Source organism: Sardina pilchardus, chromosome 13 (assembly GCF_963854185.1).
Source record: "Sardina pilchardus chromosome 13, fSarPil1.1, whole genome shotgun sequence".
Taxonomy (NCBI): Eukaryota; Metazoa; Chordata; class Actinopteri; order Clupeiformes; family Clupeidae; genus Sardina; species Sardina pilchardus.
The window spans coordinates 22,126,601-22,139,100 of NC_085006.1; the positions used below are offsets into that span (position 1 = coordinate 22,126,601).

The 12,500-nt window shown below is 43.5% G+C and overlaps 1 protein-coding gene across 1 annotated transcript in view; it reads left to right on the plus strand.

Moving 5' to 3' along the window:
* Positions 1-1,795: 1,795 nt before the first annotated feature.
* The window catches only part of c2cd3 (C2 domain containing 3 centriole elongation regulator), a 51,960-nt gene continuing 41,255 nt past the window's right edge, over positions 1,796-12,500 (plus strand). The window contains exons 1-17 of the mRNA XM_062552721.1: positions 1,796-1,933; positions 2,344-2,613; positions 2,794-2,951; positions 3,231-3,412; positions 3,840-3,985; positions 4,518-4,653; positions 4,937-5,086; positions 5,394-5,541; positions 5,920-6,005; positions 6,445-6,645; positions 7,123-7,220; positions 7,474-7,592; positions 7,769-7,900; positions 8,574-9,089; positions 9,634-9,785; positions 11,629-11,872; positions 12,379-12,500. The exon at positions 12,379-12,500 is cut by the window's right edge and continues 62 nt beyond it. Of these exons, the coding sequence (XP_062408705.1) occupies positions 1,882-1,933; positions 2,344-2,613; positions 2,794-2,951; positions 3,231-3,412; positions 3,840-3,985; positions 4,518-4,653; positions 4,937-5,086; positions 5,394-5,541; positions 5,920-6,005; positions 6,445-6,645; positions 7,123-7,220; positions 7,474-7,592; positions 7,769-7,900; positions 8,574-9,089; positions 9,634-9,785; positions 11,629-11,872; positions 12,379-12,500 (2,912 nt within the window). The 5' untranslated portion in view covers positions 1,796-1,881. The remainder of the gene's footprint in view (positions 1,934-2,343; positions 2,614-2,793; positions 2,952-3,230; positions 3,413-3,839; positions 3,986-4,517; positions 4,654-4,936; positions 5,087-5,393; positions 5,542-5,919; positions 6,006-6,444; positions 6,646-7,122; positions 7,221-7,473; positions 7,593-7,768; positions 7,901-8,573; positions 9,090-9,633; positions 9,786-11,628; positions 11,873-12,378) is intronic.

Sequence of the window (12,500 nt, forward strand, 5' to 3'; positions counted from 1 at the left end):
TGGAATTCAGCAGCCAACATCTTGGGACACTTTCAAACTAAACTTCTTTCACATTTAATTGAGTTAATTCTTTCATACTCCGACCATAAATTCCACCTAGACCTTTTAAAGGCAAACGTTCTCTGTTTTCACACTCAGTCCTTATTTGTCAGAAAATACTTCATGATGCCTTGAGAGAGAAAACTATGACATAGCATGTGTTGAATAATAGCTGCATGTCTTGCAAGGAATTGAATCTCGTGCTCTGAAATAGCATTTCTGTTCCAGACAATATAGAGTAGAATTATACATACTAGTTAATCCAAAGCTAACCCTTCAATTAGCCTTTTTTATGGACATCCTCTGACCAGTCAGTAAAGACCTGTAGGCCCCGTTCACGCACAGCAGTGTGGTCTGTTATGTTTCCATGGAGACACAAAGGTTCAGAAAGTCCACGCCGAAGACAGAGGTTGTGGAGAATTGATGACTGAGCCGCAGCTGAGGTCAGTTTTGGGCAAGGGAATAGCCCCATTACCAACCCAGCATAGAATTTCACATATGGGAAACCAGTTGGAGGGACCAATTTGACATGAAAACAACTTGCAAGCGGCAGCCAACTAGGCAGAAGGCCATACAATGTAGTAAAGTGCATGCGTTAGGCTACAGGACAAAAATGAGTCATGAAAGGGTCACATTAAGTTTAAAATGGTCTGAGATGTCTTTCTTTTCATGGACTGTTCTGCTTTCCTGCTCCAAACCATCCAAATGCATCCTATAATAGTCTAATGAACAAGTTTTATATCAATTTTAAGTGGCTATCTCCCCCTTAAATACAATTAAGTTAACACAGACAGATGGGGGGAAAGTTTATCTGATTTCCCATAACAGAATGCTAACAGAATGATGTCACTTCTAGTGTTTTTTTACTCTGCCTGTAAGTAGCCTAAATCACAGGGGTAAATGCTTCCATCTAGTGGTCAAGAAAGAAAGTAAACATTTTGAAAACAATAAACTTTGTAGCAAATGATTCAGCTTACCGCCATCAGTAACATCAGTATCAAAAGTTCAGGTTCAAAAGTTCAGGTTAATTAAGAAATTCAGCAAAAATCTGGATAAAGAACACCCCGATGTGTAGAGAACAGAAATGTTAAAATGCCTTTGACAGGGGAAATCTACATGCTAAACACAGGAGCCTACTTTTACACATTTTGGTATCTATAGCCTTCTTCAAGAAAATAACAAGAGATGGCCCTATGTGGTGAGTCAGGCGATACATGGGTGCAGATCATTTGAATTTTTGTCCATTCTCCCTCCCTGTCCTAACACATCCTTCTAAAGATAAATGTACTGTAAGTCAATAAGACAATCGTGTAAAATGTCAATCAAAAAAGCAATATAAAATAGTCAAATGTATTTTAGCTAGGCGACACAGATCATAAATACAACTTAATATGAATTTTAAAATGTTTGAAATATATGAAACATATGATATGAAGTCACCTTTTCACAGAGTGTTGGGAGAAGTATGCCTTTGACACACACACACACACACACACACACACACACACACACACACACACACAGATCATATTCATATTCAATAATAAAACATATGACCAATGTGGTCACCTGTTTTGGGTGCGCCACACACACGCCAAGTCGCCGACTTCCTTCATTGCTTCTTCAACCCACTAGTCAGCTGGCGCGACTGTTTTGAAAGAGCCTTTCCCACAATTCCTTGAGTGAAAGGCTCGTCTTTTGATTGGAGGGCGAAACCAGAAGAAAAAGTTGTTGCTCAGTAGCGCGCTGTGTTTGTATGAACTGTCATCTCACTCCGCGATAAGTAGGCTAAAAGATAAAGGATTATGGTATTGTTGCACAAGTTAGGTACATTTGCAAGGAATGAAGAATAAAAAATCTAAATCTACAAAGACCGGAGTCAACAGAAAGAAAGGCAAGTTAACATTCGTCACTCTCGACATCCAATATCCTTAGCGGTTAGCTATTGAACAGTTGAGATTGTTTAGCTGTTGCAGGTAAAGTAGCTAAATTGCTAAGCTAAGTGATAGCAAGCTAGCAAACGAACGTGCTAAACATAGAAACAATGGAGAAGCATTTCAATAAGAGTTTAATCTCATTAAACATTATAACAAGACCTCAGACAAAAGTTGCAAGACTTCTTTGAGGGATGGCTAGATTTGTCAGAAGCTAACGGAACGTATACCAACAGTGTTGAATCTGGCTTGGGAGCAGATGACAAATCCTCACTGTAAATTTAACTTCAGATTAAATGGACGAATGCATTTATTTGTCCGCCCGCTGCATTTGCTATTAACATGACCGAACGACACCTTTCCTTGACAGTTCCCAGTGATGTGTCTCCCTCGACAAGTCTCCCACCGCTTGTGGAGGGACAGTTGCGGTGCTTTCTCCGAGTGACCGTGAGCAGGGTCCTGTGGACGATCACCAAGCCGCCACAGAACCCTCAGATAAGGATAAGATGGTGGGGAGAATCGTCCTCTGGAACCCTGTTCCGTCCAAGGGATGGGTCTCTTGTGGCACAGAAGGGTATTCAGTCCACTGCCCGCTTTCCTGTTCGCTGTGGACCAAAGCAGTTTGCATCCTATTTGACCGGTAAACCTGAAAGGGCACTTTCTTTCTGTGCTTGTACATCACTACACTACCCTTATGTCCAAATACATTTCACTGTGCACTGTGCATGTTCTTATCTTATTGTAGTGATGTGAATAATTCATATGTAAAATGCTGGTAACTCAACCTGTTGATTGAACGAATTCTACTGTTTCAATGCAGATATGGGCACCCTTGTTCTGGATGTTGTGACCAAACCTGACCACTTGCCTGTTGCCCGAGCTCAGATCGCTGGGCTGTCACGTCTCTCCCTGTCCAACTCCATCGGTGGATTTTTCACAGTGATTTCGCCTACATCGGAAAAAATGGGAGAACTACAGGTGTGTTATTATGAGGGATTAGACTATTTTATCTCAGAAATGTTAGTGTACTGGTATGTTACCGTGTGCAGGTCTCACTGATTTTTTGTTCACAGCTCATTGAGAATGGTTTTATTCTCACATGTTAATGTTTTAAGCATTGTGTACTCATGCATTCTGTTCCATTCAATAAATGCTGATTTACAGTACATATTACGCTTCAACATCTAACATGCAAATCAAATATACTCTTATTTAACGCCTTATGCAATGTTACGTTCACGATTAATCCTCCGTCAGGTGGCACTTGCGTTGGAGCCTCTAGCGGAGTCCTATGACAGCAGCAGCTCATTCCCCACCCCTGACATGAGCCTGGACGCCGCGCCGAAGACCCTGCCTGATCAGAATGTCCTGCTGCTGCCGTCCAGACCTCGCTCTCTCTCCGGCAAGGAGTCACTGGGCAGCGGCGCTAATACACCACGGTAAGAGTGATATAGATTTGCTTACCATGTGAAGCATGGAGTTTGTGTACTTGTACAGTAATTTCCCCTATTAGCTGTAGGTTATACATTGATTTTGCAAAATTTCTACAGCTATGAGGTTAATACACAGAGACAGTTAATATGGTATTGATACTGTATGTTGTATAAAACACTGTCCTGCGGCTTATATACAATGCGGCTAATACACCGGAAAATAGTGTACTTTTCAGTTATAGGTCAGGTGCAGGATATGTGAAGATATCTTCATTTTGATATGAATGGTCAGCATTGCATCATGCAATAAACCAGTTAGTGTCTCCTGAAGACTGCTGTTGTTTTGATAAGCAGAACCACCAGTAATGTTGTTTATTGGCTTATTGATGATTATTGCGATCTTGACTCTTTTGTTGGCTGTGAATCATTGCAGGGGAGTAGATCACCTGTACTTTCCAGAGAAGTCGAGAGGTCTGCCGGGTGAAGGTCAGTTCGGACCAGAGGGAGGGAGACCTACAGGAGCCCCAGATGGACCCCTCGCCTCTGCCCAAAACCCACAACCCAACGACCTCCTCTCAGGTAACGTATTAGTAACGTATTAGTAATGTAACAGTAACGTAACTGTAACACTGCATGTAAATCATGAAGCATGTGTGTTTACTTGTGATATTTACATGGACATAATATATTATTTTATATTTACATGGATACATTCAGTGCACCTTTAAATATATGTGATATTCAGTAAAACAGCAAAACCTGCTGGCTTAAGCACGAGATACACCAACCCGATGGTTGGACGTCTGGATGAGTTGGATGGGGTTGGGAAGAAATTGGTTCGGTGTGTAACCGATTCGGTGGTTAGATAAGCCCTTGGTAGCAGCAGCGGCACAGAATATGATCCCTCACTGACAAATGATATAGGTGATTTCATACAGTGCAGTTCATTGTACAGTAAAGACATACAATGCCATGTGTAATGTGAACTATCCTGAAATGGAACGTGTTAGAGTATTGTTTTAGCTGCAGTAATGATGGTCATGTCACACTCACTGGTGTGGGCAAACTGTGTTGTGTAGCCACATCTTGAAATTATCTCTCTCTTGTCCAGCTTTGCTTGAGCGCGGCAGCAAACTGCGAGAAGCCATGGTGATGTCGTCGCTGAGGACTGAGCTGGACTGTGAGCCAGTGCTGAAGGACACAGCATTGCCTCTGCCTAAAGACAACGTCAGATCTACCTCTTTACCGTGAGTAGAATCACAAGGTTACAAAAATCAGTTATATTCCGGCGTTTTTCCAAGGCCGCAATGATCATGATGACTTCTGATGTTTTTATTTTATGTTTTCTAGATACTTCATTCTAGATAAAAAATCTAAATGCTAAACAGGAAATTGGAAACATGTTTTGGTTTAGATTTTCAGTCTTATCTTTCTCGATTTGTACAGTTAAATGAGAACAGTACAGTTGGTGTACAGGTAGATGTAATACATACAGTATGTATAAGCATCTGTTGTGTTTCTCCTTCTCAGGCCACTCCTGCCTTCATCTGGGAGGTTATTTCACGAACTCCTGAGCTCTGGCATCAGCCTGCCACAAGGCCCGCAGAGTCCCAGTGCACCGGACATCCCAGAATGCACAGCAGACCATGAGAACAGAGCTGTGGAGCTGTTGCTGGGCAGGTGAGGATGGCACTGCATTATTTAAACAGTTCAAGCAGTACTGAAATTAATTTGTTTGCTTATAGTGCGTTCCTGCAGCTGGGAAGTGGGAAACATCCTGCTTCTAAACTCCCCAAAGTGAGAGCGTTCACTATGTTGAGTGACGTACTGTACTCGCCCCCTAAACTCTAGAATTATCCCACTTCCCAGTTGCTCATGATATACGGAATGAACTCTGTGTTTATGCATTTTCCCTTTTACTAGTCAAGTTGTGAGATTTAGGACCAACTTCCTGCGTCCTGATCCATTTTTTTTTCTTTCTCTACAGTATAAATGGCTCGCTGCTGGATGTTTGGGATGGAGAGGGCTCCCCTCCTCCGTCATTGTCCGCTTACAGTAGCCTGTGTCTGGACAGCGAGCTCAACGACCCGCAGTATGACGAGAGCCTCCTGGAGAACCTGTTCTACAAAGCTCCGGTCAGTAAACCAAAGCCCGGGCAGTTAGCCAAAGTACTAGTCAGTAAGCCAAAGCTCTAGTCAGTTAATTAAGCTCTGGGCAGTATTACCTTATGTCCTGTCAGTAAATGCAGGCCTGATAGAGCATAGTGCCTGAATTCAGGCTTGAGCTCGGCCATGTACGATGTCAAGAAAGGCTATTCTCTAAATTGTCTTTGAATGTATTTGATCATTTCAGGCATAGATAATTTCCTCTCCATCAGCCCTGTAAATGAGACTGGTGTAGGCTCTGTGCGTTTGATATGGTGTCTCCAAACATACTCTGACTTTGAGCATATTACGCCATGCCAGGCCCTTGCACGGTAAACTGTATGCTTTGCTTTGGTCGGTCTTTTCCAGATTTCTGACTCAAGTGACCATGATGGTGACCTGGAGGACGGCGGGAAGTCCCTCCGAGGCAAGAGAGAATGCTCCAAACAGGGCAGGTCAGTCGTCAAAACATTTCTGTTAAAACTTTAAAACTACACTTGTGCTCATACGTTTACATATGAATTTATCTCTCTTGAATTTCCCCTTGGGGATCAATAAAGTATCTATCTATCTATCTATCTATCTATCTACATACCCTGCACATACGCTTGCTAAAGTTGACTTAAAAGAGGAATACAAAATCATCTTTTGGAAATTTATCTTAATGCCTTAAAAAATTAGGAAAAATTCAACATTCAAGGACACCAGTTTCCTTTGTGAATGAGTAATGTATCATGGATAAATAAATGGTCCCAGTAATAGTAAATATACAAAAAAAAAATGTACCGTGCATAGTTAAAAAGCTATTTTGCATATTTCAAATAGAAATACACAATAAAGAGTTTATGAAAATACATGCATATGATGTGATGTTTTTATGTGAACTCCACACAGAGTCCCAGAGGACCAGCGGGTTCCAGAGGGCAGGGACGTGCTGGCCGGGCTCAGCCTGGATCAGATCACCACGCTAGGGGGGATGCGGCTAGCACGGGTCACCGTCCATTCCCTGGCCGTCCCGGCAGAGAGCTCCGTCACGACCCCACAGAAGATGGCGGGCAAAGGGAGGCCACCCAGACCAGTCCCCAGCAAGAGATGGTATTGACTTCTGATTTCAGTCAGTTAATAGAACAGAATATCCCTCCCTGCTGTCATTGCCCAAGTGCAACGAGATTAAGTGTGCAGTATCCATACACTATGCCGTAAAGATTGATAAATAGTAATAAAGAAGAAACATTGTAGCAGTATCCATACACTATACCGTAAAGATTGATCAATAGGATAAATAGCAATAAAGAAAGAAACATAATAGCTTAATTAGTATTCAACATTGGTACATTGTGCAACAGTTCAGATGTACAATGCAGCAACACAATCACAACGGTATGGAAGACCCAAAGAAAGTCACAGCTGAGACTACCTGTCAACTCCGAAGATGAAACCTGTAGCTATCCTAGTGTGTGTTTTGATTAGTCATACATTTTCTAATGGTGTAGATTGAACACAACAGGCCGATCTCCATTGTGACCAAGTTGTGACCCTATTGTTCTACTGTGTGTCTGCCTTCCTGCTCAGCTCCTACTCTGTGGAGTACGTGTTCCCCGAGTCTCCATCCAGTCAGACTCCACCAGCAGAGGTCACTCGAGTCGTCTCCAGCAAAGTTACTGGAGGAGGTGAGTGGGTTCAGGATTTGTATTTTATGGTAGTTGCCACTCTGAAACCACTCAAAGTCGGTTGGTTATCTGCAGTTGCTGTTGTTGTTGCTGTTTTTGTTTGCAATTGGTCGCTGTTCTGTATCAGATTTAAGTCATCAGATAAAGAATGTGTTGTTGAAGTAAAAAGACGGAGCCACCTGCTTGATAAAAGTGTTTTTGTTTGTGTTTGTTTGTTTGTTTGTTTGTGTGTCTGTCTGTCTGTCCGTCCCAGTTGTGAAGTTCCTGCAGCGCACAGTGTTTCCTGTTCACTTCAGCGGGGCTGCCTTAGAGCAGTGGTGGCAGACAGACCTCACCCTCAAAATATACTCCAGGAAGAGCACTCAGAAGAAGGTGTGCCTGGTGAACCCAGCATAACCCAACATAGCCCCTTCATAACCCAGCATGACACCATCATAACCCTAGATAACCCCTTCATAAGGCCATTTTGAACAAACTATTGTAAATAGGACTGGAAACATTGAAAACAGCCTGCTTATTGAGTAATTCTCATGTCTCTTTCCCCCCAGCCTGTTCTCCTAGGTACAGCATCCTTTCCATTGCGGCCTGTATTAGAGAGCGAAGACCTCGGCCATATTATTTCATTGCCTGTTCAAAGTATCGAGGGATCTGCTGCCAAGCAGGGAGTTGGCCCTCTAAAGGTATCAGCCTACTCAGACAGATTACTGTCCCATTATTGGTTTTGTGTGTCTTCAAAATGGCCTCAGTAGGTTATTTATGAACCCTCTTCAGTTTTACACACTCTCTTAGACCAACACTTAGGCCGTTATTTTTTAAGAGCAGTGAAGTGGCATTAGTGTCCCAGGGTTTCTCCGGCGGTGCCAAATAGTCCTGAAATTACTGCGGTCACTGGCAGGCTTTCATGCTCTTGCATTTATTCTGCATGACTTTGACTTTAAGGCCTGATTTCCAGTACATGGATTAAGCCTAGTCCTGGACTGAAAGATCGCTTCAGTGGAGAAGCAAAGCTTTTGGTCTAGGACTAGGCTTAATCCTGGTACTGGGAAAGGCATGTAAATAAGAGCATGCGTGTTTGTTACTTGTGTGCACACTCACTTCAGAAACGCATCAAATATATCAGGTGTTTATTACTTATGGATGCAAAACAAACAAAACAAAACAAAAAATGTCAAGGTGACTTTGGCTGTTGTGCTTTCACAGTGTGCAAGTGAATATCATTACTTGTTCTGTGATTTTATTGATCATATGAAGTCTTTACAGCGGTGCTCAGAATCTAGCAGTGACTCATAAGGTAGTAGGATCTCTGCTTTCCCCAACTGTTAGTCACAACCCCTTTTGTGTCCTGTTTCCCAGGTGTCCATCCAGCTGGCTGTGGACAGTCAGGATTTCGCCACCAAGAAGAAGCCCTCAGCAGTCTCCAAAGCCACTCTCAGCCCACACAAACCCCTCAGTCCTCATCTCCTGGACCCAGACCCGTTCCCCAGGCCCCGGTCCACTGCCCTGGGTTCTGAGCGCGACCCTCCAGCGCTGTCTCAGCAGCAGCAGCATGCCGGCAGGACGTCTCGCAGGGACGCTAGCCCCTCACCAACAGTCACCTTCGCCGAGGCCGTCCAGCCTGTCCACCCCAGGGGCAGCCCACCTCGGCCGGGCCTGCGGGCCTCCTCACGGGGGCCTGCGGAGGTGGAGGAGGAGGGGAACGAGGTACTTTTGCACGCCTTACTCGTGGTGCCTGATGGGAAGGACCTGAGCGGTGGGCCCTCGTATCAGCCGCCCAACGTCTACCTCAACTGTAAGCTGTTCGGGTCGGACGAGACCGCCAGATCGGTAGTCAGCTGGGGTCAAACCCACCCCGCCTTCAGCTTCGTACAGGTGAGCTGTTTACCTAATTACCACTTACGATGAGTGACACATCACTGGATTATCGTGCAATTTGTGTCATTGCTGTATTCGTTGCTGCTGGCTATTGGACTCCTCTGCTCCACTTGGCAGCATATGACGGAGGATCATGATGCATTCATATTCCCCCTGGAGCGTTATCTCTCCTGCCAGGAAAGTTCTGCTCAGGCACTGCGGCGTTGGGCCAAATGGAGCTCCGAAATAATATTCCGTAAACATGGGAATATGTGATGTAATGCAAAATACTCCGGTGGACGGGGGCCAATGGAAATGATCTAAGATGTTTTTCATCACAGATGAATGAATGCATCTGGATGTGTCCCTGCTTGTCTGTTATTTTCTGTGTGTGTGTGTGTGTGTGTGTGTGTGTGTGTGTTTGTACATAAATTTGTAATTCATGAAACTGTATCTGTTTTTTTTATCTGCTAGTTTACTTTTATATGTGCATTAATTCTTGTTTGTGTATTTATTTATTTATTTGTGTGTGTGTGTGTGTGTGTGTTTGTGTCTGGCACAGGTAGCGCCTGTGGCTTTAACCCATCGCCTGCTGGAGCGGATGAAGAACAACATGATGGTGATTGAGGTGTGGCAGAAGGCGGGCAGTCAGAGTGAGGACCGGCTGCTGGGCCTGGTCAAGCTCCCCCTGCACCAGTTCTACATGTCCTTCAGGTCAGGCCCACACACACACACACACACACACACACACACACACACACACACACATGCAGGGATTAAAGTTTTCCGAATTCCGGTTTTCCGAATTCCGGCGTGCGGCCATTGACTGCGTTCATTTTTTAAAATATTATTTATTTGTTAACGCCATTGAAAAACACGCAGCATTCGTTAAGCTGAATTTCCTTTCCCTGCTCTCCCTCTCTGTCACTCACGCGTCACGCACCCTTTAATATACACTCACACACACACTCAGACACAGACACAGAATCCCCTTCGTGCACACCGCGTCTGTCTCCATATCATCCCTGGAAGCGCGGTCGCACTAATGCACCTGACGCTGCGGGTGGAAGCATAAGTTCTTCCGCAAATTTTGTAGACTATGCGTGCAACTTTACCAAACCGTATAGAAGTAAACGAATTCTCCTTGGCCCGCTCTCGTGCGCACTCAATGGACACACCCACCCCTCGACATGCACATTTAATCCAAACAAAACATTCACAATCGTAAACGCAATGACGCACAGAAGACGACTAGCTGAATTATTGTTAAATACGGTTAGCATCATTAGTAGGCTATGCTGCACACATCTGATTAAAACTCTGCATTCAAGTTGACTGACCATCTCAATACCAATGTTTTTCAACTCCAAGATTTAAAGGGCCTGTCCCAAGGAGAAAAAGTATGAGCTTACCTTGAAACTTAAACACCCGTGGGGACACTGAACAGTCCAACCAGCTAGAGTATGATAAACTAGCCAACTATGCTACTTTGTTTACAATATTTTGAGGCTTCAATCAAACAGCTGAATTTAAGAGGTGGAGTTGTAATATGAATAGCAGGCTATAAGCTGCATAAAGTTTGCGGTTATGAATATCAGAAATGTCAGTATACAGAATGTATATAAATAATTACACGTGTGTGTGTGTGTGTGTGTGTGTGTGTGTGTGTGTGTGTGTGTGTGTGTGTGTGTGTGTGTGTGTGTGTGTGTGTGTGTGTGTGTGCGTGCTTTACATCTTGTTAAAAAAATCATTAAATAAATAAATTCACATTATGTGAAAGCAAAGTGTCAGACATGAGGCGACCACCACATATTGCCTTCTAATCTGTGAGAAACACTGTTATTACTCTTTAGAAAGAGAATCATTGTCTTTTTTTGAATACCTTAACTTAAATGGTTGCAACTAAATCTTATTCTTCAAATGCCTGCCTTCCAATTTCACATACCCTGACAACATGACACCTTATGATTGTAGGTCAATTTGTAACCTGTCAAAGACAAAGATTAGCAGCAAAACTTGATATAAAAAGAAATCCTAAATGCTACATGTAGCATATTGTAGTGTGTTGGACTACTATTGCCACCTATTGGCCTTTCTTGGGGTCCAACATCACAAACAGGCCTGTGTCGTGTGCAAACACTCCAAAAAGTAAACCGGTTCCCAATCGATCGACCAACATAGTGTCGTATAGAGTTGCATGCACAAGTCTAAAAAGGTTCAGGCTCAGGATTTTTTTTTGCTTTAATCCCTGCACATGTATAGTATATAACGCATTAAGATATTACTGTAGTTGGCATATCAGTTACAATATGTACAGGGGTTTTTTTTGTTTGTTTGTTTGTTTTATAGTCTAAGGGTTCATTGAAAGGAAAATCTGGTTGAGGGTTGATGATTACATTATAATACTCACACATTAGTTAATGAAATGTAATAAATCTTTGATATTAACAGTCCAAAAAATATTAACAGTTAATAATGATATCTTGTTACAAAGATAAGAAAGAGTTGTTAATGCAATGCAATATTGACCTGTTTACTGTTTTTGATTTGTCTGCAGGGACCACAAGATCACTCACCTTCTCCTTCAGGCCCAGTATCCTGTGGTGGCAGTGGACAGCCACATGCCCATCGTAGATGTTTTTTCAGGCAGTGTACGGGGCAGCCTCAGGGTCCTTCTGGCCATGGGCATGGCACAGCAGATTGTGTCACTGCAGCGCATGAGGGAGGAGGAAATGCACCCGCTCGCCCAAGTTCCACGACCCAGCCATTTACTGGACCAGATACCTCAAAGAGACACAAAGGTCCAACCTCTTTTTGCTGCTGTTGTTGCTCTTGCTGTTGTTGTTGTTGTCGTTGTTGTTTGTTGTTGTCTTTTTCTTCTTTAATATACACACTGATGTACTAACCTAAGGTTTTGTGCAAATGTATTTATTTATGTTAATCCTTAAGATGATTTATGGTTGTCAGCACTAGATGTGAAGGCTAAGAAATTGTGATCAATTCCTGAATCATAATCAGTTGAATAATTGCGAGAATCAAACAGTAACCCAATGATTCATAGGTCTTCATCTTCCTGGGCTAGACCTCTGATCTGTGTGTGTGTGTGTGTGTGTGTGTGTGTGTGTGTGTGTGTGTGTGTGTGTGTGTGTGTGTGTGTGTGTGTGTGTGTGTGTGTGTGTGTGTGTGTGTGTGTGTGTGTGTGTGTGTGTGTGTGTGTGTGTGTGTGTGTGTGTGTGTGTGTGTGTGTGTGTGTGTGTGTGTGTGTGTGTGTGTGTGTGTGTGTGTGTGTGTGTGTGTGTGGGTACAGGTCAGTGTGGGTGTGGCGGAGGCTCTGGTGGAGCACGTGTTTGTGGTGCGGGTGGAAAAGGTGCGGGGTCTTGCCCCTCTGCAGTCCACCGTATGGGGGGAGGCAGACTGCTACATCCAGTA